Below are 24,563 nucleotides of genomic sequence, written 5' to 3' on the forward strand. Positions count from 1 at the left end.
AGCTCGCGTGATTATGACGTATTATTATGCTGACTTAACAAGGGGGAATCCCCTTAAACTTGAGTCAGACTTATAATAACTTTTTGTTTCTTGCTGAATTGCATTTTAATTGTTTTTTTTATATATTTTCTGGGCATAAACCTAATATTCTGCTTTAACAGAATCATGATTATAAAATATACGTTGTATTTTGCTGCTATATTATTTATTGCTTCGCCTACATACGCGGAAGTTTTTCAAAGTTGTGAAAATGTTCACGGGAAAAATTTAAGCCAACTTACAGGGTAAGTTAACACTCATAACGTGTGTATACTAACCGTTAATGTGTGGTTAAAAAAAAACAATAATACAGTAATCGTTTTCGGATATTTATTGGTTATATTTGTCTGTACTTTTGTTACAAAATGTGACTATTTGTATTTGATTTACTTACCCAAACAGAAAATGGAAAAACTAAATCGTATGTGTAGTACTTTAAAATAAACATTGTTTTCATTTAATTTTAGCAATTGGACAACATATAGAGATGGTGGCGATACTGTACAACATTATTTGATTGACATTTGTCAAACTGTCAATCAGGCTGGATGTGATGGAAGCTCCATATGTTGGGTGCAAAATAATGGTAAAAATTGTTTGTAATTATAAAATAGAAATAAAATGTTACTTTAAATATACAGCCTGGCCCGAATCCAACGTCCTTCACAAGGTATTAACACATTTACACATATAGTGTAGACAAAAATATTTATTCAGTCTGAATGTATAAGTTCCTGACAAATTGGTGTGGCGCACATTAATATCAATGCACACGACGGGCGTCTTAGCAACTGTGTCTAGCCTGGTGAAACAGGTTTGATGCTGCTACCATTGTGGCATATATATTAGCAAGACAATAAGGGCAATTGCTCAAACCTAGTGTTCCTTTTAAGGTTGTCAATGTCAATTACATATATACATATTTTAAACATGATGATTTCTTTTTAAATTTGACACTGTGTATATAAACAGGTGTGGGAAAATCTCTCGGGGACGCTGCCATGCCTCCAAATGTTATGTACCAATCTGCATCATCTGTTAGTTTCTACCTTGAATACAACACAACAAAGCTGTGCCAATCTAATTCAAATGGAACATTTTTCTACAGAAGTAGCATTACTTTTGAATGCGGAAAAACTTTGGTAAGTTTATCTATATTTAATATTTCTTCTTTGGGCATATTTTTGGGAAAACCCTTTGCCGGAAAACGACAGTCGTTGTAACACGGGTGTTAATACACCTCGTGCCAGCTTCCGAGTTACCATGTATGTTACTTTGTGGGTGTTTATTTTTTTGCGGGGTGTTTTCCTTTTTTTAATGGCTGATAATTTGGACAACCCATTAGTGACCATTGGGTTAGAGAAATTGGCGTTAAGGGTTTTGCCCAACGACACGCTAACCACTTTGCCACGGCGCCATATTAAAGCTTATATTTCTCCACAGGGTTCCCCTGTTGTAATATCATCAGACATATGTAGTGTGGATTTTATTTGGGAGACGAGTCTAGCATGTCGTACTTCGGAATATGATGCTATAAATGAAGTCCGATGTTATGCCTATGACTCCAATCACCATAAAAGAGACTTAGAGAGCTTGATTAAAAGGGTAAGTTAACTATGTTCATTTGTATGAGTAAACTATATATATATGTTTAACTGTTACCAACCATCTTGCAAATTGGATAACTGCGGCCTATATCTTGGGTCCCATGGTGTGCCGTGCTTTTTAAAAAATATGTTTAATAAAGTCCTTTGACCCCTTCATTTGTTTGAAGGTCGGAGGTCACAAGGTCACTGACCCCACTAGCTCGATTTCGGACAAAATTTACATCAACGTTTGTCGGGATATTCGCTCAGTAGGTGGCGACAGTGAGTTCAGTAATGTGGGTCAATGTCCGGAGGGTTCAGCTGCTTGCTTAGTAAAAGAAGGTGTGGGTTATGCCTTGGGTTTCGTGGGATCACCTTTGAGTATTGGGGAAAATAACAGGTATATATATCATGTGTGTGTGTTTGTATTGAAGCTATTGCTGTATTTTAATGTTTTTTTCTTGGCTTGTCTTGCTGTACGACCTTACCTATATAGAACAGAATAGGATCTTTACTGTTAAAAATAACAAAAAAAAATTGTTTATTTTTGCTTGGCGTGGAACGACTGTCCTCATACCACAGCTTATTAGTTTCATACTTTATGCCCGCTTACAAGATATATAACTTTGTGGGTGATTATTTTTTTAATTGCTTACAGTACTTTAGACAGTCTAAAATGTGCCACTCCGTTGGCCCAATTGCAGCCTGTAAAGTATATAATGCACATCACATTTTAATTCAAACAATTTATGTTGAACATACTTCATGCTCTCAACTTTAAACTGGTGTCTACATTTAAAAATATGCTAAAAAAATGTTTTTCTACTCTTTTATACTGTAGTACAACATAAAATTACGCAATTTTTGTAAATTATTTGACCCAAATTTATTTCATTACAGAATGGTATTAACCTACCACGGAGAAGCAAGCAACAGTCCCCCAGAATGTTTAGGAAACATTCCTCAAGTTAAGATTAACTTTGTGTGTCCAGGTGCTGATAGAGGGGGTAGCAGGTCAGTTATTTACCCTTTATGTAAATATATATCTATATATCACTTGTTCAGGGTATAACTTTTTTTATTGCTTTAAGGCAGTTTTTGTCATTTTTACATACATATAATCATATTATTTTTTTGTCTGGTGCTGGTGCAAAATGGTTAGCATGCTTTTTTCCAGTCCAGAGTTTTGGTAACATGCTTGACGCTGCTACTATTGTAGCTGTGTGTATCCTTGTGTAAGACACCTAGCAGCAATGGCCCTAACCCAGTGGTTCCTAAAAAGTTGTCTAAAACGTCAGCTATACTATACATTCCGAAAACCAATGCCTCAAAAATAATCACCCACAAAGTTACATAACGTAGTAACTTGTAAGCGAGCACAAGATGTAAAAAACAGATCATATTTTAAAAACATTGTAATAATGTTATAGCCATACAGTTTCTATAATTATAATATACAGAAACTACTTCTTCATGACTCATTCATACATACTATTACAGTATACCATGGTTCTCTATGTAGAGTTAGTCTATTGTATTAATGAGGAAGTTATGAATGGATTATTGCTGACAGCTTAATGCTGCAGCAGTCTAGGAAATGCCCAGCAAGCATACAATATTACTATAATGTTCTGCTTTTATAAACCATTAAGTTCCTAAATGCACATCTATAAAGAATCTGTTTATAAGTTTATAGTTACACTGTTACATACCTATAATATTGTGGGGTAGGATGGGGATAGAATACCATTAGCACCTAATTATTTCCTGATCTTTTGAACAATTAAACACCTAATTGGAGTCTTAAGAATAGAGTTTTGTAGTTCTGTGATTATTTAAAAAAAAAATGATTTTTTAAAAAAATTTTTGCTTGTTTTTTTTTCTTTATTTTTATTTCAGTTTTTTCTTGCAGACCCCCAATTATAACAAGTTCAACCAATTGTCAATACTCCATCGAGTGGTGGACGGAAGCTGCGTGCATCACTGACTTTGTAACAAGCACGACCTGCGGGCTTGACCTTGCACGTCATGGGGTTGACCTTGACCTTTCACCTTTGACCTTGCATGGTAAATTATTAAATTATAATAAATTTAATTTGTCTTAAAAGTATTTAAACAAAAAGATAGAATATAGTGACTGAACAACAGTCGTTAAATCACGCTTACAGTTAAAAACATATTTACATTCAATTGGAAAAAGGTGTTTTTACACCTACTCTGTGATGTTATCTTAATTTGTCTGGCGCTAAGCGTAGGGTTACTTCGACTGCTTTTAAAGGTGCGAACTATAACATGAGAAACCTTGTTTTATAATTTTCTTTATTTTCACAGGTAATCATTACACTGTAAATATTCATGATACAGCAGACACTGTTTTTTACATCAATGTGTGTGAAGCCACTGGAACTTCGTGCGGTGCTAAAAGAGATAAAACTAAGAACACTGTATGCCAAACTACATGTAAGTGTGAATATTCATACACCCTATGCTCACTGTCTAGTTATAACATTGGTGTCTTCTTATATATCAGGCACACATGGTGTATTCATACACCTCATGCTCACTGTTGAGTTATAACATGGGTGTCTTCTTATACACCAGACACACATTGTGTTTTTATACTCCTTATGCTTACTGCCAATGCTCTTTCATCCCAATTATCACCCACTTTTCACAGCAAGCAACACGCTTGGATACATAGGGGGTGAACTAGATGGTTACAGGGTGAAATATTTTGACGGACAGCTCACCCTCACTTACAAAGATGGCGACCGTTGTCACGGCAACGGCTTTCGTCGCACATCAGTGATTTTATTCCAATGCAATAAAACTGCAGGTCAGTGTTAAAAAAACAAAATTTTAGTTAAATTTAAAATTAAACTTTTTGTTGCAATATTTAAACTTAACCTGTTTTGATTAACATTTGATCCTATTAAAAGTGACCTGAGTAAAAGGTCAAACTAAAAAATGCTGACAAAGAATTTTTCGTACATTATGTAGCATATAAAATATAAGCCTATCATATAATGTACTGTTATACACATATACACAAGTAGGTATTTCTTAGCACAATTGTTACCAAGATAAGTTCTTTTATAATTTTTTATTAGCATAACAATTCATTTGTAACAATCCACCAAAACAATCAATTCTTACAATCGTTCTACAAAATGCCAGGCAATATTTTGGTTGATTGAACTTGTTTACCATTATATTCATATGGATTAAATAGTTTCTACGGTGATTTCTTTTTAAGCAAAATATTATTTTGTTCTTTCAGAGATATAATAAAAAATATGTAGCTTTCAAGGCTCTCTTAGTTATAGATGTCAGGTTTTCAAAATTATCCTAGAATGCAGTTACCCTCATAGTCACAAACATAAGGAACCTTATTGATTAATCTGGTTAATGAAAAATATTTTTGCTCTGCTTGTTTGTACAGACACCAACATCCGGGCTGTTTAAAGCTTAAAACTTGGGTGCTAAAACATATAATATCATCTCTGTTTTAAAAGAGACATTTTACCCTAGGCACTCCGTTATGTGTATTTACATTCCAAAATAACAAATACATATCAACAGGCGTTGGCAGCCCTATTTTCAGCCATGAGTTACACTGTACATATTACTTTGAATGGCAAACAAGTCACGCTTGCATTGCTGCTGATCCATCATGTCATCTAGTGGATGAAAAAGGACAGAATTACGATTTATCCCCTCTCACAAGAACATTAGGTTAGGTGCATCTAATTTTACAACCTGTTTTATTTTTTAATTAACTGTTTTTAAAAATCTTTAAATTTTTTTGGCTGTTTTATATATTTATATATATACTCTATTTTTTATGTAACCTCTTTAGTTTTTTTTTTTAGTTTTTTTTATAATCTGTTTAAAACTTTCTAAATCACGTTTCTATATAAACACCCACAAGTTACTTTTTGTGGAGTTGTTGCTACTTTACAACTTTCTTATAACATTTTTGCTGCCATAGTTGTTTTAGAAAAACATAACTTTCCTATTTACCATGTATGTAGAGTTTTTTTTTTCTAAATTTTGTCCATTTTTACCCAGATTCACACAACACAAACTGGGAAGTACTGGATGGCAGTGAAACAGCTTCGAATAACAGACGCAGATATTTTGTTAATGTTTGTGGGTAGGTGTTCTTACATTACCTTGCATATATCAACTAAAAAGCCAACTACAGTTGTTAAAACATAGGTATTATGTTTCATACACCTTATGCCTGCTTAGGACCTACTACGTAATGTTAATTTGTGGGTGATTATAATATGAGTATTTTTTGTTATGGGTCAAAGCAATAGTCCCTAACTGTCTAGACTCTAGACACATACAAATAAACAGTAGCGGCATCGAGCTTTGAACCCGTATCCTTTGGTCTCTAGACTAGCAGTGCTATATTTTCTAATCAATATTATTTATATGCTGTTGCTGTCAAATAGAATGTTGATTTAAAATAGTCCTTCCAGAATTTTACACTGATGCTAAATGATTAAAAAAAATTTATCACTTTAAACAGAGAAGTAATAAGAGATGCTGACACCGTAAACTGCCCACCAAGTTCCTCTGTATGCCTTGTACAAGGTGCTAATACTCCACTGTCGTTTGGTTCTTTTTCAAGATCAAAGATCACAGCTAAAGTGAGTTGTATATGGTCACTGTTTTTCTTGTATAATTAGGCAAGTTATAATTCAGTGTCTTAATTTGCACCATATGCGGTGACATAATGCATGACTGTCATTTTTTTGCAATAATTGACTAACAAATTGTTTTGTAATGTATAAATGGCAATTTTTTGTCATTTTTTTACTGACAGTTTTTCTGTAATGTATTGCTGACAATGTTTTCTGTAATTTATGGATATCAATTTAGACAAACCATAAGTAACCACTGGGTTTAAGCAATTGATATTAAGTGTCTTGCCCAAGGACACACACTTTCACAATGGTAGCAGCGTTAAGCCTTGAACCTGTAACCTCTGGGCTTGATGCAAATAAATGATTCAATCTCCTTGCAGAGCAACACAATAATGTTAAACTATACTGGTGGTGTTTGTGCTTCTGGTGGAATGAAAACCGCTCTCATTACAATGTATTGTAGGCTTGGTAAGAATAATTTAAGCTAATTGTATTGTAAATAAACAGATTCTGTTCTATATTGGTAAAAACATCTTACAACAAGTATTAAATATGTTACATGGAAGATGAAGTCTATTTTATATGGGTAGTGTCTTTAAGTATGGAAGCAGACATGTGATTGAGGCCAGATATGGCCCATTATTCCAACATTGTATATGCTCATTCTATTCTATATGAGTGAAGTCTTACAGCGTGACACGCCATGGCACCCGAGATTTAGGCCAAAGTTGGCCCATTATCCCAACATTCTATATGGGTGAGGTTCTATAATGCGGCATAACAAGGGAATTGACATTTAGCCAGAGTTCTTTCTGTGTGCAGTGCAATTCTCAGCTTTTTTACTTTTTATTTTTACAGTTTTTACTATCTTTTAATTTTTTTTTGGTATTATCCCGTATACATAGAATTTTTATCAAAATTTTTAACAAAAATTTCAGGTGATTTGGAAAGTAGTCCTGTGTTAAAGTATCGGTCCTCTGATGATTGTGTGGTGTCTATGACATGGCATACAGCAGCAGCTTGTCCATTGAAAACAGTGACAGGTACAGGGTGTATGGTCAGTGATGAAGATTCTGGTCTGACCTTTGACCTCAGAAGGCTCACCCAATCAGAACACATGTATAAGGTAAGCTTTTTTAAAAATATAAATTAAATTTAAAAAGTTGTGATTTTTTTATTTTGTGTAAAATTTACAAGTTTTAAAAATGTGTCAGAACATTCTCCATTCTAAATAAAAGATGTAGATTGTTTCTACTGGTTAAAAATTGGCATTATATCAGTAAAAATGGATATAGGAGCTTACCCATACAGAAGTAAAGAGTTCTTCTATTCTTTATGGATGATGTCATGTCCTTAACACAACATTGGGGCCTTAGATTTAGGCCAGAATACCCAGGGTGCTACAACCCCTTTAAGTGACCACTGATTTAAAAAAAATCTATTTAACACAAAAAAAACAAAAAATAATAATACAAATTTAAAATATTCAGATACCAGTTGGAGATTATGATTATTACCTTAATGTATGCGGGGAGCTTAAAAACACGCCGTGTAATAACCAGAACAACCATCCTGCTGTTTGTCAGAGCAAGAGGTCGGGTCAAATGAGGAGTTTCACTACTGGTCAAGTATCTGGTATGTTGTGGTAATTATGCAGAAATTTTCTGGCAATTTTGAATACAAATAATTTGTTTATTTGAAAGTGACAGTGAGCATGAGGTGTCTGAATATACCATGTGTCTGGTGTATAAGAATACACAAATGTTATAACTTGACAGTGAGCATGAGGTGTATGAATACACCATGCATGTCTAGTGTATAAGAAGACACCCATGTTATAACTTGACAGTGAGCATGAGGTGTACGAATACACCATGTGTGTCTAGTGTATAAGAAGACACCCATGTTATAACTTGACAGTGAGCATGAGGTGTATGAATACACCATGCATGTCTAGTGTATAAGAAGACACCCATGTTATAACTTGACAGTGAGCATGAGGTGTATGAATACACCATGCATGTCTAGTGTATAAGAAGACACCCATGTTATAACTTGACAGTGAGCATGAGGTGTACGAATACACCATGTGTGTCTAGTGTATAAGAAGACACCCATGTTATAACAGGACAGTGAGCATGAGGTGTTTAAATACACCATGTATGTCTAGTGTATAGGAAGACACTCATGTTATAACTTGACAGTGAGCATGAGGTGTATGAATACACCATGTGTGTCTAGTGTATAGGAAGACACTCATGTTCAACAGTTAGCATGAAGTGTATAAATTCCCTAATGCGGCGTTAGTCATAATATAAATCGACAGCGAGCATATACACTAACCCCACAACTCATAGATAAGCTCACATACTATGACGGCTTCATCAAGCTTGTATATACTGATGGTGACTCCTATAGCAACAAACTACACAACAGATCAACTCAGATTTCATTCCTATGCGATAACTCAAGAGGTGTCGGACATCCTGAGTTTGTGAATGAAGGAAATTTTACTTATCTGTTTAACTGGTATGTTGTTATTATTTGTTCTGCGATTTGTTGATCTTATTTTTGTTGACGATTTTATGTCGTTATATATTTTAATTAATTAATGTTTTAGGATTTTTGTTTGTAAGCATTAGTATTGTTAAATTTGTGTTTTGATTCCAATAAGCTGTTGTTTTTTTATGCTTTTTTTCACAGATTTTAATGTATCTCGTATTTTTACAGTTATTCCTTCCATTTTGCTGTTTATTTTTGACAGTAAATTTGTAAGGAAGTTTCTGAGTTATGTATTTAATACAGTGTTGTTAATTTCGATTTTGAATTATTGTTGTTAAATGCCTTTTTCTCCAGGTACACCTCATACGTGTGCCCTGCTGCATCTGTCCAATGCATGGCAACAGACCCAAACACAGGCGATCAATATGATCTCTCATCTCTTGCTAAATCTGAGGATAATGAAGATGCCAACTGGTCAGCTATGGGGGGAGAAGACACAGTTAAGGTAGGGACTCTTTGTTCTGTGAAGATTAAGTCTTCAGTGAGGCACACATGGCAATTTTTTGGGTCATTTTGCAAAAAATGCAGTCATACTCATAGTTGTCAAGCATAGGGAAACTCATTGATTAATACAAATTTAATATACGTTAGCTCTGCTTGTTTGTATAGACATCGAACAGCATAGGGGACCCAGTTTAAGAATAAAACTGTAGTGCAAAAATATATGATATCTCCCCAGGCAACCCCAACATTACATGTGTCTGGGTTGTAGGTTTATTAATCTCAGTTTATTGATCCAGCTACTTAAATTTAACAGTAACATAAGTAACATACAGGTTGCTTAATATACATACATGTATTTTAACATAAAATACAACATACTTTCCCAGGGTAAAACGAAATATTACTTGAATGTATGTCGTCCTGTTAATGAAGTTCAAGGCACCAGTGCTATGGATTCATGTGATGCATTAGCTGCTGCTTGCTCTACAACTGTGGATGCAAATGGACAGGTGTGTATGTATGAATGAATGTATGTAACTTGCTTTATCCTTATGTGACGGGAAATGATAGTCGTTATACCATGGGTGTTCTGTTTTATACACCCGTGCCAGTTTACTAGTTACCATGTGTGTAACTTTGTTTGTGATTGTTTTTTCTTTATAGCTAACAACCTAGACAACTCATTAGTGACCACTGGGCTGGACCAATTGCTGATAAGTATCTTTTTGAGCAAGACACTTTACGACAATTACTTCTACCCAGTAGTCATTAATGGGTTGTTTAAATTGTCAGCCATACATTAAAAAAAATCCTAAAAAAAATAATCGCACACAAAGTTACATACATGGTAACTCAAAAACTGACACGGTATGTGTGAAACAGAACACTACACATATCTATACCTATACATATATTACAGGAAAAAGTTGGAATTTCTAATCTTGGTAAGCCTACCAGTGCTCCAATTATAGAAAGCAAAGGCCATTTATCTATTACATACACAAATGGAGAAGCATGTGTGGAAAACGGAGTTTCAAAAAACTTTACAACTACAATTCATTTTGTTTGTGTAAAAGGAGCAATCTCGAGCACACCCAGGTGAGAATTTTCTCATTGAATTTTGTTTTTATGTTTATTTAAAAGTTTTTTAACTTCTTTGCTTGTATAGTTTTCATAAAAAAGTCAAAAGTTATTGTTTTTTTATAAAAGCGATATTTTTTTATATTAAAAAGTGTTGCATTAAAATTTTTAAAGACTTTTTAAAATTTTATAAAAAAGCCCATAATAATTCATTTTTTCCTTTACTTTTTAGTTTATTAACAATTTTTTTACTATTTTTAGCTTCATTGAAAAATCTGCATGTTCTGTCTCTTTTATGTGGAACACTGAAACTGCTTGTCCAATCACATCCATTACACAGGGATCATGTGAGGTCGTTGACCCCAACTCTAGGTTGACCTATAACCTTCGACCTTTGATGAGGAAGGCTGACAACCCATACAGGGTGGATGGGGTACATGGGTACCAATATTATGTAAGTTTACTTTGATTGACAGCGAGCATGAGGTGTTTGTGTTCTGTGTGTGTTTTGTATAAAATTAAATCTATACTATAACTCAGTTTAAGGCATATAAATACACTATATATGTTTTAAACAAATGTTCAATGCCCTGTATAAAAAGATCTTGTATATATATATATATATACCATTACATTTCCCAACATAGATAAACATATGTGGATCAGTATCAAGCTGCCAAGCAACCACTTCACCCATAGGGGCTTGTAGAGTAGAAAGTTACACAAATGCTATTGATCAAAAAGCTACGAATACGAGTTCATTATCTTATTCTGATGACGGGCAATTGTCATTAACTTACCAATCAAGCCAAAGGTATTGTGTTGTCTTGTGTTATTTACTTGGGAAATATTCTTGTTTATGAAAATGTATCAAAGTTTCATGTTTTGGTAGTATTTTGTTGCACTAGTGTTGTTTTCACTTGCAGTTTTTACTTTTTTAGTATTGTTTTTTTTTGTGTAGATTTCTATTTTTTTGTAGGTTTAAGTTTTTCTTTGTGTTTTTTGTTATAAATTCCTTTTCCTGTTTGTAGTTGTTGTCGTCTTCGTGCTTGTAACATATTCTCATGGCCTTTTGACATAAAATTCTGCAATTTCCTACAGAAACCAAGACGGTAGCTTTCTCACATACGTGGTAAACTTCATCTGCAACCACACAGTGGCAGTAGGGGAGCCCAAACTAACAGACGTAGACGGACATATCATTCGGTTGGATTTTCAAACCTCATTGGCTTGCCAACCAGATACAGTGGATTGTATAGTAGCAGGTGGTTGTAGTTTTCAAGCAAAATAATGCGCCAACTCTGCCAAAAATCTGAAGGAACGCTGACCTAACTAACTATAGGAGCTCACTATTAAACTGTTTATGCTCAGTTTCTGATTCTAATTTACTGATTCTATCAAGAAACTATAAAAATAATCAATAATTTATACAGATTAATCATAAAATTAAACTAAACTTTTCATTTCTGCTGACTTATTTTCACCAACTAATGAATAATCTTTATAATAGACGACATGGGTAACCAGTACGACCTCACCCCGCTATCCAACCCCAACCACCCATGGGATGTTGTAGACACTCAAGTTTCAAGACGATTTTATGTTAGTGTGTGTCGCCCTTTACCTGCTGTATCTGGATGCCCAGGTAAGAATTCTAGTGTAGTTTTTTTTGGGGCGGTTTTGCCCATCTCATGTTTCAATCATTTTAAAATACAATTCAGGCTTTTTTAAATTGGCAGCCATATCCTAAAAAAACAAAAAATCCCTAAAATTATCAATGAAGTTACATATGTGATAACTCGTAAGTGGGTACGAGATGCATGAAACAGAACACCTGTTTTATAACTACTTCTTTCACTAGGCGTCGCTAGAATAAATAAGTTACGTTCCATACATTGCTAGTCTTCCCATTTTTACCCAAATCTTAAATCCCATAGGAGGAGGTACTGGTGCCTGCTTTATACAGCATGCAACAGACAACACAATTCAAGGTCACAGCCTAGGTCTCATCCAGTCTAACCCAACAGCCGTCACCCAGAATGGTACAGCCTCGACAGTGAGCATAAGGTATATGGGAGGAGATGTTTGTGAGGCCGACCATACCATGAGATATTCTACAAGGTAAATTTAAACATTTTAAACACGGAACTAGATCATTTTTTCTTCTAAAAAGTATTCAAAACGATTATAATATTAATTTTATTGAAAATACAAGTTTTATTTCACCTAAATTTTACTGTTGAATAATACTATTTTTTGTAAAAACTGGTATTATTTTTTTAACATATTTTAACCAAAGATTCATATTTTGGTATTTAAATACTGTTTATTACGTACAAAATTATTATATTTTATTTAAATACTGTTTATTACGTGTTAAATTATTATATTTCATTTAAATACTATATCATTTATTATAATTTGTTTCAGAATTTTGTTTATTTGCTCCACTACTAAAGGAAGATCCCCTGTTTTACAACCAAACAGTGACACACCGTGTGATTTTGTTTTCGTTTGGGAAACCCCATTTGCTTGCCCCATAAAAAAATCAATCACCAAGAAAGGTCACCCATGTTCTGTAGTTGAACCCCTTTATCAAATGACCTTTGACCTTTCAACTATGACCTCTACGACAGACTACACGGTTTCTGGAGGTAAAAAAGTTTTTGTGAAAAATTAAAATCTTTTACAATTTTTTTATTCAAATATCATATATGTTACAGGCACTGAATGGGATTTCAAATTAAACATTTGCTCCAAGCTAAATAATGGAATAGGTGCTTGTGAACAGTCTGGTGCATGTCAGGTAATTAAACCTATAAATAACTTAATGGTTTTTAAAACAATAAAGTAAAATGGGGAAATAAGCCAACTCTGGCTTAGTTTCCAGGTCTCTTTGCACGCTAAATCAATTAACTACCTTTCATATATAATATCCTTTTTTTTTCTTACATGGTGTCACCATTAAGCTACAGATACATTACTGGGATCAACCAGCAGACTTCTGCTTGTGTTCTATTTTTCTTTTAATCTTCTAAATATTAGTTATTTTATGTACATTAGCAAGGGTAGTTGGGGTTATACTTTATGATTGGAGCAATTGCCATTAGTGTTCTGTCAAGTTAAATAATTATACTAAAAATCAAGTACAGTACTATATTAAAAATAACTTTTAAAGTCTCTTCGATCATGGTAGCGATGTTAAAATATATTTAAAATGGAAAAGACAAGACATATAGCGACAAAACAACGTTAAAACACACTTATTAATGTACTAATATATTACATAGGTATCCAAGACTAAAGCAAACAAAGTCCACTCTGCAGGAAATCCAAACACAACCCTCATTTACGATGATGCTGTTATCAAACTTACATATTTACATGGTAACTTGTTCTTATTAAATGTTTAGAAAGAAAATTTTAATTTTTTGTCAAAAAATAGTCTAAAAGTTGTTTTATAATATTTATTTGTAGATTATTTTTACATTTTTTGTGTATATTATAAAAACTAATGTTTTATTTTTTGCACCCAGGTGAGCGTTGTCATAACAACCAATTTGAAAGAACGAGTGAATTCCGCTTCACCTGCCATCACCACGGCAACGATAAACCAACTTTTATCAACGAAACACATGACTGCACATACCTGTTTGATTGGCCGACACCGAAAGCTTGTCCACCAATCAAAATCATTGAATGCACTGCACAGTAAGAATTACACAAAATATTTTTTTTGAGATATTACAGAAAATTGTATAAACTTATTTCACAAAACCTAAATTAAGGTAAAGAAACTGTTTTTTCGGCAAAATGAAAATGTTGTCAGTTGTCACATTAGCACTAATATTTTAATGAATTCACTTATTTTAATCCACTCAAAAGTTATTTTTTATTTCATCTTCAAATTCAGGGAAATGTTATCTCTTGTGGATCATTTAAGTTGTCAAAATAATGTTTAATTAAAACAAAAATTAATGTGTTATTAAAAAAATGTTTTATCAGGGACAGCGAAGGTCATCAGTATGATCTTTCCGCTCTGTCGCTCATGCACGACAATCACATGATCAGTAGTTCCCAAACAGGTCGTTCATATTACATCAATGTTTGTCGATCTATGCTACATCGTCCTACTGTTACTTGCCCTCCTAATTCAGCTGCTTGTGTAAGAAATGCAGACAATAGGTGAGATTTTTAGAAATATATAAATAAACCTTTTTCTGACTGTTTATTCTCGTGTAGTGTGGCAACTTCAACCTTTAAGTATATATTTCAGTTGTAATTATCCTGCAAATTTTCCCAAAATGGTTCTATTTTTCTACCAAAAAAGGTATAGTGTTCCACCAAATTTTTACGAAAACTATATTTTTGCAGCTTCACAAATCTTGGTAGTGTGGATAGTAGTCCTCACTTCGTCGACGGAAAGTTACAACTTCGTTACACTCACGGTGACAACTGTCGCGGCAATCAAAACTACACGACAACCGTCACTTTTGAATGCAGTCAAACTAGCGCAGTACAGACTACCCCTATAGTTACAAGCACGGAAGATGAATGCAATGTTCAGATATTATGGACTACAAGTGCAGCATGCCCTGTGCAACAGGGAAATACACTGGGTAGTTGTAAAACTTCAAATCCAGCAACTGGTAAGAAAATAGCATACTTTTTAGCCCACTACTAAAAAAGTCAAACTTTCCAAATTCTTAAAAAAATGGACAAAATACTGAAAAAAAGTGCTCTAGTCCAGTGATGTAGAAATCAGCTCTTGGCCCGAGGATATGGAGTTAGAGCTTTGTTACAAAAAAAATAAATTTTTTTCTAGGTCATGAGTTTGACTTATCTTCACTTGAATCCACGACTTTCCACACAACCCAAGCATTGCATGGAAAGGAATACCACATCAATGTGTGTGAAAAAGTAAATGACCCTCACTGCCCAGCAAATTCAGGTTAAATAAAAATATATAAATATATTTATTAAAAATATTTTGGATTACCTCCTTAATCGTTTAGCTTGACTGGGAGTATAAAAGTCACTTGTATGTGTCATGGCTAAATCTCCATCATGAAGCTTGGCACAGAGCATAAGACCATCTCCTATGTTTTTTTTTATTGCTTGACAAAGAGCATGAGGTTTACACATGCAGTAAAACTATGTATATTTATTTTAAGCTTGACAACGAGCATGCGAGCACTAAATTTGTATAGTACTCTCGAATCTCTATTGGGCAGGTTAACAGTGTATTGGGCCAACTCTGGAAAAAATCTTAGGTTCCATGGCATGCCTTGTCATGTCATAGACCTCACCCATATAGAATAAAGGCAGACATACATAAAAAAATAACCATAGAAATACACAGGTAACTGCTTGCATGGCAGTGGAAGTTATATTTCTTATGGAGAAGCTAATGCAAATTTAACATATACTGATGGTGCATTAGCTCTTGTATATGAACATGGAGATATATGCCCTGCTGATGACAGATACAGGTAAAATGAAACACCAACAAATAACTCAGAGTGTGAACATCTATAAATGCTGTTTTTAATCTATTGTAAATTGCATTTGTTTGTAAAGTAAAAGAAAACAATTTTGAGGGATTAACAACAATCTCCCCACACCAATGATCACTAATGGGTTGTCCAAATTGTTACACACTCATAAAAATCTGTTAAAAGTTGTTAAAAAAGATGATACATATGGGCTGTTGTGATAGTATCAACATTTTTACCAAAAATCTAAAAAAAATCATCACTTTTTTTTAAAAAAACAGTATTTTTTAAAGGATATTTTTACATTTAAAAAAAATTTTTACAAGATAGAATTTTACGAAATCTTACTCAAAATTCCAGACACAGCACTGAGATAAGTTTCGTTTGCCATCGTTCTACTTCACCCAACTTACAAGCTCCCGAAACCCCATCTACGACCCCCATACATATATCTGATGATGAAGACACGTGTACCCACTACTATACATGGTCTACATACTTAGCGTGTGAACAACAATTTCCATGCGCTGTTAATGATATGACTTCTGCAGGTTGGTATGTGTTTATGTATTTTGCTAAAGTGGTTATGGGTCAACTCTGGCCTAATATCAAGTCAATTTAAATAGTCACCCACAAAGTAACATACATAGTTGTAAGCAGGCACAAGGTGTATGAAACACCTGTGTTATAATGATTGTCGTTTTCCCGGCACGTGAGGATAAAGTAAGTTACATTCATTCTTTACATCTATACAATGGAATTGATAACTTATGCTTGTTTTTTATCATGTTTTAGTTTTTTTGCTCAGTTATTAGGAGCCAACTCTGGCTTAAATCTTAGATTCTATGACGTACCACATTGTAGAACTTCACCCATATAAAATGTGCTTGTCTTTTGTGTTTTTACCCTTTTTTGTGTTGGGGTTAATGGGACAATGGGCCAACTCTGGCCTGAATCTTATGTCCCTTGGCGTGGCATAAAATTTTTTTAGTTTTCTTATATAAAGATTATCTTTATGTGATATAATTTTTTGTGGTTCTTATATGCTTATAAGCCAGGCATCCTATTTATACTAATTTTAATATGCCGAAACAATACATATTATATTTTAACTTATAAATACCTTATTTTACACCATAAATATCTCATATTTTAACATAGACACCTCATTTCAGTTCCGAGAATCATAGACCTTTCTCCATTTGTGCGCGAATCCGGTCACTACCCTACTATATCCAACATAGTGGGTGACAGGGGTACCTACTTCATCAATATATGTCGACCCCTACAACCCATACAAGGGGTCACATGCCCCCCCGGGTCAGCGGCTTGTGAGGTTATTCCAGGTCACCAACCTCAGGTAACCTTTGACCTTAAAAATAATAAAAAAAATAAGCTATGAAATTATGCAATTTTTATTAATTTAAATTTTATTTTTAAATTTTACAGTTTATTTCTATTAATTTAAACCCATATTTAAGAACTTTGAAGGCTTTTTTTAAGATTTTTTTTTAATGTAAAACTTTTATTTTCGCAGTCTTTGGGTTCTATTGACCCTACCCACCACTCGATGTCATATGAGAGCGAAACGAACACGGTTTTATTGGTTTACCACAGTAATCGTCGATGCACGACGTCAAGTAACGCTACGGCAACTGTAACGACACAAATCGTGTTTTCGTGTCTTCAAGGTGCTGGGAAGGTAAGCGTGTACCTCCTGCTCACTGTCAAGTTATAACATGGGTGTCTTCTTATACACCAGACACACATGGTGTATCCATACACCTCATGCTCACTGTCAAGTTATAACACTTTTTATACACCAGACATTTTATGTTAACCATGCAATTACTCCCTATGTATTACAATATATTTAATCACCATAAAGTTAAAAAACAATTATTTTTATCTATTTTATATTCCAGGGTGAACCCCGTCTCACAGCTGTAACATCAGATTGTGTTTATTTATTTTCGTGGCCGACTGATCTCATATTGTGCGACTCACAAACAACATCTCCCTCAAGTGGCGAATGCAAGTTTACAGACGAAGCTAAAAAGTTGACGTATGATCTTTCAAAACTGGAGACAAAAACGGTAAGTAATTTGAAATATTTTCACTAATTTTGATAAAAAATCTGGTATAAACTTTCCAATTTGGAAGAATTTTGGGATTTTTTGTGATATTTATACTAAGCTTATTGCTAAATTTGTCTCAATAATATATCCTGTACTATTTGCAATTTAAGAAAAATATAAGATATTATTTGCTAACGGTATCCATCTTACCCCACAATTCTATAATTATAATCTTCATTAATTATAGATAACAGACACAATTGGAAGCATCCAAGTTTCGTTATGTCAACCTCTCTCTAGCCCCCCTGAGTGTCAGGGAGCTGCCGTTTGCTACGAGGACACCTCTCACCACAAGGTGTCACTAGGGAGTGCATCTTCACGAACTTTTTCTGTCGGTTTTTCGTCGGAATATCCGCTAACTGCTCACTATGCAGATGGGGCAGTATGTGGAAGAAGTAGGTTGAAATTTTGAATATTTTTAACTTTCAAATAATTTGTTTAAAAATGTATTTTTAAGTTACTTGAATTATAAAGATAATGTTTTAACCGCTAATATATTGCAGTTTTTTATTTTTTTTATTTTTTAATATTTATTATAACTTTATTGTTTAATTAAAAAACTTACTCTCGAGTTCTATATTTAGTCATTTTTCTATGTTTTTTTTACTTTTCTTTGTTTTTTTATTAGTTTTTTTAATGTTAATTATTATTTTACCGTTTATTTAAACAAATTACAGTAATTTTTTTCTTGCAGCACCAAATAAACACCGCAGTACAACTATATTGTTTATTTGCGATATGAATCCTACTGAACCTGAACTAATACATAATGGAGACCAATGTCTATATACTGTGTATTGGAAAACACCGCTTGTATGTCCCCCTGTATCGGAAAGGTAATTTAATGATAGAAAATAAGTTAATTTAATTTCTGTTGATTTTTTTCCAGTTTCTGAAAGGTCATTAAAAAATAGAAAATATTTTGTTGATTTTAAGACTTATTGAATAGAAAAAGGGATATTTTTAAATTTTAAAATCAACAAACTGTAAAGTGTTACTTCTTTGTTAAAAAATAGTATAAATCTAACAGATATAGTTTGTTAAAATTTCCAATGGTGTATAACAACAAATAATAGTAGGTCAACTCTGGCCTCAATGCCAGATCTCTAATAAAATAATAGGATCGAAATGCCATAGAATTCATGAAAAATACTAAAATATTAAACTGAACCGATTTCGTTTTCAGTTGTGTGGTTGCAGACACCACTTGTGGTTTGACCTTTGACCTCTCGTTGCTTTCCTCGCTCACTCATGCATGGCATTTCCGTAACAATGGATACTCGTAAGTGATGCGCAATCTAGTTGCAATGTTGCACAACTTTTGTTTGTTGGGCGTTGTTATAACCTGACAGTGAGCATGGGGTGTATGAATACACCATGTGTGTCTGGTGTATAAGAAGACACCCATGTTATAACTTAACAGCGAGCATGAGCTGTATGAATACACCATGTGTGTCTGGTGTATAGGAAGACACCCATGTTATAACCTGACAGTGAGCATGAGGTGTATGAATACACCATGTGTGTCTGGTGTATAAGAAGACACCCATGTTATAACTCAACAGTGAGAATGAGGTGTATGAATACAACATGTGTGTTTGTTGTGTATAAGAAGACACCCATGTTATAACTCGACAGCGAACATGAGGTGCATAAATACACTCGTGCTGTTACTAGACAGTGAGCATGAGGTGCATAAACACACTCATACTATTACTAGACAGTAAGCATGAGGTGTATATAATATATATATATACTAAATATACAACACATATACAGATATTATTTCAACTTGTGTCGAGCTGTACATACAACGGGAAGCCACCAATGCAAAGATGGAAGTTCTGTTTGTAGGAAAAAGGGGGCAGAGGTGACTTTTTAAGATAATGAACTCTTATTTCTTTATATATTATATTGTGACTTTTCAAACATATTCAATTTTATATACATAATATTTCTACTTTTTGTAATAACATGACAAAATTTTTTGAATGTAGGAATGAGTGGATGTAATATATGTAATGCATGAATGAATAATGCAATAAATAAATGAATGAATGTAATAAATGAATACATGAGTGTAATAACTAATAAATAAATGTAATTATAAATAAATGAATAAATATAACAAAAAAATCCCTAATCCAAAAAGATTATTAAAAAAATATTTTTAGGCGAAAAGTTTTGGAATTGTGTCTTCGCAAAAAACGTCAGTAGTTTCAGCGACTGAAATAGAAATAACATATACTGGTGGTGACAAAGGGTTGTGTACGAGTGGTACTGCCCCGTTAAAGACAATCATACGTCTACAATGTTCACCCACTATTATGGGGAACCCACAGTTTGAAAGGTGGGGTAACTGTTCTTGGTTTTTAAGATTTTATTAAAAACTATATTTTATTTTAGGAAAATTTTTGTATTTTTATCACAGTTTTTCAAACGAAAATGAATTTTACTTTGGTGTATAATAACTTTAAACTCATTTTTTGCTATTTTAATATATTTTTTATCAGTTTTTTGAAGAAAAACACGAGAAAACGTATCTAAAAATATATCTATATTAGCCAAAACTTTTTTTTATTTTAGTACATTTTTCTACAGTTTTTCTGAAAATAGTTGCGAATTACGAGTCGCATGGAAAACACGAATCGCTTGTTCTGATTCGCCGACTTCTGTTACGCCTGATCGCACAGGAAAGTTCGTTGACCCCAAATCTGGTGTCACCTTTGACCTTTCACCTCTGATGAACAAAAGGTAAACTTTTTGCCAAAATGTCTTCTGTTTTTCTTTTTTATCGTATATTTTCTTGGTTATTTATATTTTATATTTAACACAACATTTTTTTGCCATTTTTATATTGGTTTTTATACCCGGTTTATGTTTTTTATATCTTAAATGTGACTTTTTTTGTTATTAATGTCTTATATTAAAAACAAAACAACTTTTTGTGTTTTTTTATTGTTTTTTATACCCTCTTTATGTTTTATATACCTTGAATTTTATAAATGTCCTGTATATTTATATTTTATATTCTCTTCATTTTTTATATTTCACATTAAAACACAGGTCCTGGGTAGCCGGGGGTGATTTACGCGAAGACACAAGCTCGTACAAATACATGATTAGTATCCGTGGTAACCCGGATATTTCATCTGTAAACCCGTCATACAGCCAAGCATGTGGGGGTACTGCTACCGTGTGTCAGTATAAAAAAGATACAAATTTTGTGCGAAAAATTGGTGAATTGTCACCACATTCCCCAACCTATGTTATGTCAGGTAATTAGTTATATAGGAGTTTTACAATTGATAATATTTAATATTTTTTTAAATAACTTTTTAAAAGGTTTAATTTTATATTTTTTTTAAACAAAAATGGGTGAATGTAACTTAATTATCTTAGCGTGAGGGTTAATGGCAGTAGTTATAGCACGGGTGTTCTGTTTCATACACCTCAAACTCACTTACAAGTCACCATGTACGTAACTTTGTGGGTGATTAAATGTGTGTATTAATTAACAAATAGGAAATAACACAAACAGTTTTGGGGGTAATAGATCAAATCTGGCCTAAATACCAGGTCCCTGACCAGGACTCCACCCTCATAGTATAGATAGAATTAACAAAAAATACCAAAATACTATCTAATATACTATGTGTCCTGAAATTTTTCTTCTACTTTACAGACGGCACTTTAGAGTTAAACTTCACATCTAATGATAAATGTGGAAAAGATCCAAAGAAAACAAGTTATGTCATTATTTCTCTAAGCTGTGGGGATAAGTAAGTACTGTTTTGGTTATTTGTTTGTTTTGCTATGGCCTGCAAATGTAGCATGTAATGGGATTAAATGTTTACACTGTTTTCTGGTTAATGTTAGGTGTTAATATACAATGTTGTTAATACAATATAATAACTAACTTTTACTTTACAGTGGTCTTGGTTCACCTACATTTTTCTACGAATCAAATGATTGTGGATATTATTTCCACTGGTATACAAGTGTGATGTGCGCAGATATTGAAATGTAAGTTATAATTATTGTTTTATTCTGTTAATGTATACTTAATGATTCAATTTTTTTATTTTCTTTAGTTTTACAACATTTGTTTTTATGAAATATGATACCCATGTTATAACCACTGTCGTTGCCCAGCCACGTGAGGATAAATAAATTCATACATACACTTAAGGGCATTTTCTCCAGTTCAGTGCTCCCTACATTGAAATTTTTCCCCAGTGTTTCCAGCAACAAAACCAACAGTCGTTCCAACACACCAGTATCCAACCCTGGTTCTTCGACTGGGCAACACTCAAATGCTGGTGGAATCGTGGCTGGAGTTTTTGTGACCGTGGGGGTTTTGTTTATTCTCGTAATTGTGTTCCGTAACCCAGGACGACGGATCGTAGTATCACGTGCAGTGAAGCGCGCCGTATGTGCTCCCTGTCCCTCTAGTGATGGCGTTAAATATCGATATATACGGGTAAAAATCAGGGTTTTTTTTAATTAAACTTTTGTGTGTTTAGTTATTGTATGTGTTTAATTATTATATACACAAAATGTATACCCGAAAACCTAAAATATATAAAAAATATTCTGAAAAATGGTCACAGCAGACATACTACTATATAAGTCCAAGCACTTCTTAAAAATGGGCAAAACAAATCACAAAATTGACCTTTTGTTTAATAAAATACTATTTTTGAATTACCCAGAGTGGGGAAAATGAGGAGGGGACGTCACTTTTCGATGACGACTTGCAGGAAGAGACATCGCTATTAGCTACAACCTCTGTTCTACATGCTTCAGGTGTGTATGTTTTATTATATATTTTTGTTGTGTTTATTTTTTGTGTAACTTTGTGGGTGATTATTTTGGGGGTATTTTTTTTTCAAAATACCGCCAAAATATATATTTTTTTAAATTAAAATAATTAAATTACAGATTTTTTGAATGGTTAAACTTATTATTTACTTTAAGCTCGTTAATCGATTCGTGCGCGTCACTAATTAGATGACGAGGCATATGGCTATTTTTGTAGCATTCCATCTTCAATGGTGTCAGAAGGTACGGTAATTAAGCATTTAGTCTTATTTTTAAGTAAATAATAAGTTAAAAATAAGACTAGATGCTTAATTACCGTACCTTCTGACACCATTGAAGATGGAATAAGATAGTTTTAGTTTTTAACAAAAAAAAGAAAGAAATACGGGCTGTTATGTTTGTATTAAAACTGACCTGAAAATTGACAATTTATACACCTAAGTTACTATTTTTTTAAACTATTTTTGGGTGAAAACCTTGATTTAATCCAAGGCCTACAACAAAAAATAGATAAAAAATATATATATATCTAATTTTTATAACTTTTTTTCAGCCGGAAGTATTGGGGTCTCACCAATAGGTGGCAGTCTTGAGGACGATTTCGAAAACGAAATTTTTGATCTTCCCGACGTAAAGATTAAAAGTCACAGTAAAAGAAATAAACCAAAATCATTAAAACGTGCCAAAAATACAAACCCCTTTGAAGAAGATGACCCCTTAGCATTTATGAACGAAGGGTCAAAGGTCACACGGGGGTCAGGGGTTGGGGGTGAAGGGTCATATCATGATGACAATGATGTAGATTTATTAGAAGGGTGAAAAAACGAAAAAAAAGTTTAAAACATTGAAAATTCTCTAAACAAGTGTAATAATAAAACTGTTTAGTTTTTGTGCATAATTAGTAAGTCAGTTGGTTACAACTTATTCTTACAATTGAAATATTATTTTTGTTATACCATGCATAGTGTGATCATAAGTCTATAGACTTATCAGTGTAAAAAAAAAGAAGTTTTATTTCAATGTTTCATTTACTATTTGGCTAAATTTTATCAGAGTTTTTCCCACAAATATTCTGTTACTGTGCCATTGATAATGTAATACTGAATTTTCGGCACCTGCGATATAAAAGCATTTTATTTCTAATAGAACAAATAAACGACAAAATATTAATTCCGAATAAACTCTAGATTTTTGCTGTTAATGCTGATTACTTTTTCAAATTGCTTGTTTGTTTTAATACATTACACTGTCACAATTGTATTGTGTATTTTGATTTTCTGATTGTATATCCGCAGTGTTGTAAATTCAATAAATGGTTTAATTATTAGTTTCCAATGTTCTATAATTGAAATCTGAAATTCTACTCTAGTATTCTAAATGCACTATACTATAGTGTAGCATGGTATACTATAGTACAGTATGGTATACTGTAGTACAGTATGGTATACTATAGTGCGACATGGCATACTATAGTACAGTATGGTATACTATAGTACGGTATGGTATACTATAGTACAGTACGGCATACTATAGAGCGACATGGCATACTATAGTACAGTATGGTATACTATAGTGTGACATGGTATACTATAGTACAGTAGGGTATACTATAGTACAGTATGGTATACTATAGTACAGTAGGGTATACTATAGTACAGTATGGTATACTATAGTACAGTAGGGTATACTATAGTACAGTAGGGTATACTATAGTACAGTATGGTATACTATAGTACA

The 24,563-nt window shown here is 33.2% G+C and overlaps 1 protein-coding gene across 1 annotated transcript; it reads left to right on the forward strand.

Moving 5' to 3' along the window:
* Positions 1–130: 130 nt before the first annotated feature.
* LOC149734880 (cation-independent mannose-6-phosphate receptor-like) lies at positions 131–24,153 on the forward strand. The gene is made up of 48 exons (XM_089879658.1): positions 131–284; positions 507–625; positions 1,012–1,181; positions 1,483–1,644; positions 1,814–2,025; positions 2,526–2,639; positions 3,538–3,692; positions 3,957–4,085; positions 4,303–4,461; positions 5,208–5,360; positions 5,697–5,781; positions 6,166–6,286; positions 6,664–6,751; positions 7,222–7,409; positions 7,774–7,918; positions 8,641–8,812; positions 9,140–9,290; positions 9,676–9,798; positions 10,209–10,387; positions 10,631–10,823; positions 11,017–11,183; positions 11,471–11,634; positions 11,880–12,014; positions 12,307–12,490; positions 12,800–13,023; positions 13,093–13,175; positions 13,660–13,756; positions 13,906–14,080; positions 14,375–14,554; positions 14,744–15,018; positions 15,195–15,320; positions 15,732–15,861; positions 16,225–16,415; positions 17,040–17,224; positions 17,402–17,566; positions 17,790–17,960; positions 18,190–18,397; positions 18,697–18,838; positions 19,189–19,284; positions 19,782–19,872; positions 20,177–20,352; positions 20,604–20,756; positions 21,069–21,280; positions 21,688–21,784; positions 21,936–22,028; positions 22,242–22,485; positions 22,718–22,811; positions 23,380–24,153. The coding sequence occupies exons 1-48, from the start codon at positions 166–168 to the stop codon at positions 23,643–23,645; spliced, it is 7,461 nt and encodes a 2,486-aa protein (XP_089735784.1). The 5' UTR covers positions 131–165; the 3' UTR covers positions 23,646–24,153.
* Positions 24,154–24,563: the final 410 nt, after the last annotated feature.

This window comes from Ciona robusta, chromosome 6, assembly GCF_009617815.1.
Source record: "Ciona robusta chromosome 6, ASM961781v2".
NCBI classification, from domain to species: Eukaryota; Metazoa; Chordata; class Ascidiacea; order Phlebobranchia; family Cionidae; genus Ciona; species Ciona robusta.

Excerpts from the sequence above, each read along its gene's own strand:
- LOC149734880 (XM_089879658.1), top strand. The coding sequence starts at position 166 with ATGATTATAAAATATACGTTGTATTTTGCTGCTATATTATTTATTGCT. Across the intron at positions 626-1,011 it reads ATGTTGGGTGCAAAATAATG|GTGTGGGAAAATCTCTCGGG; the intron begins GTAAAAATTGTT and ends GTATATAAACAG. Across the intron at positions 10,824-11,016 it reads TACATGGGTACCAATATTAT|ATAAACATATGTGGATCAGT; the intron begins GTAAGTTTACTT and ends TTCCCAACATAG.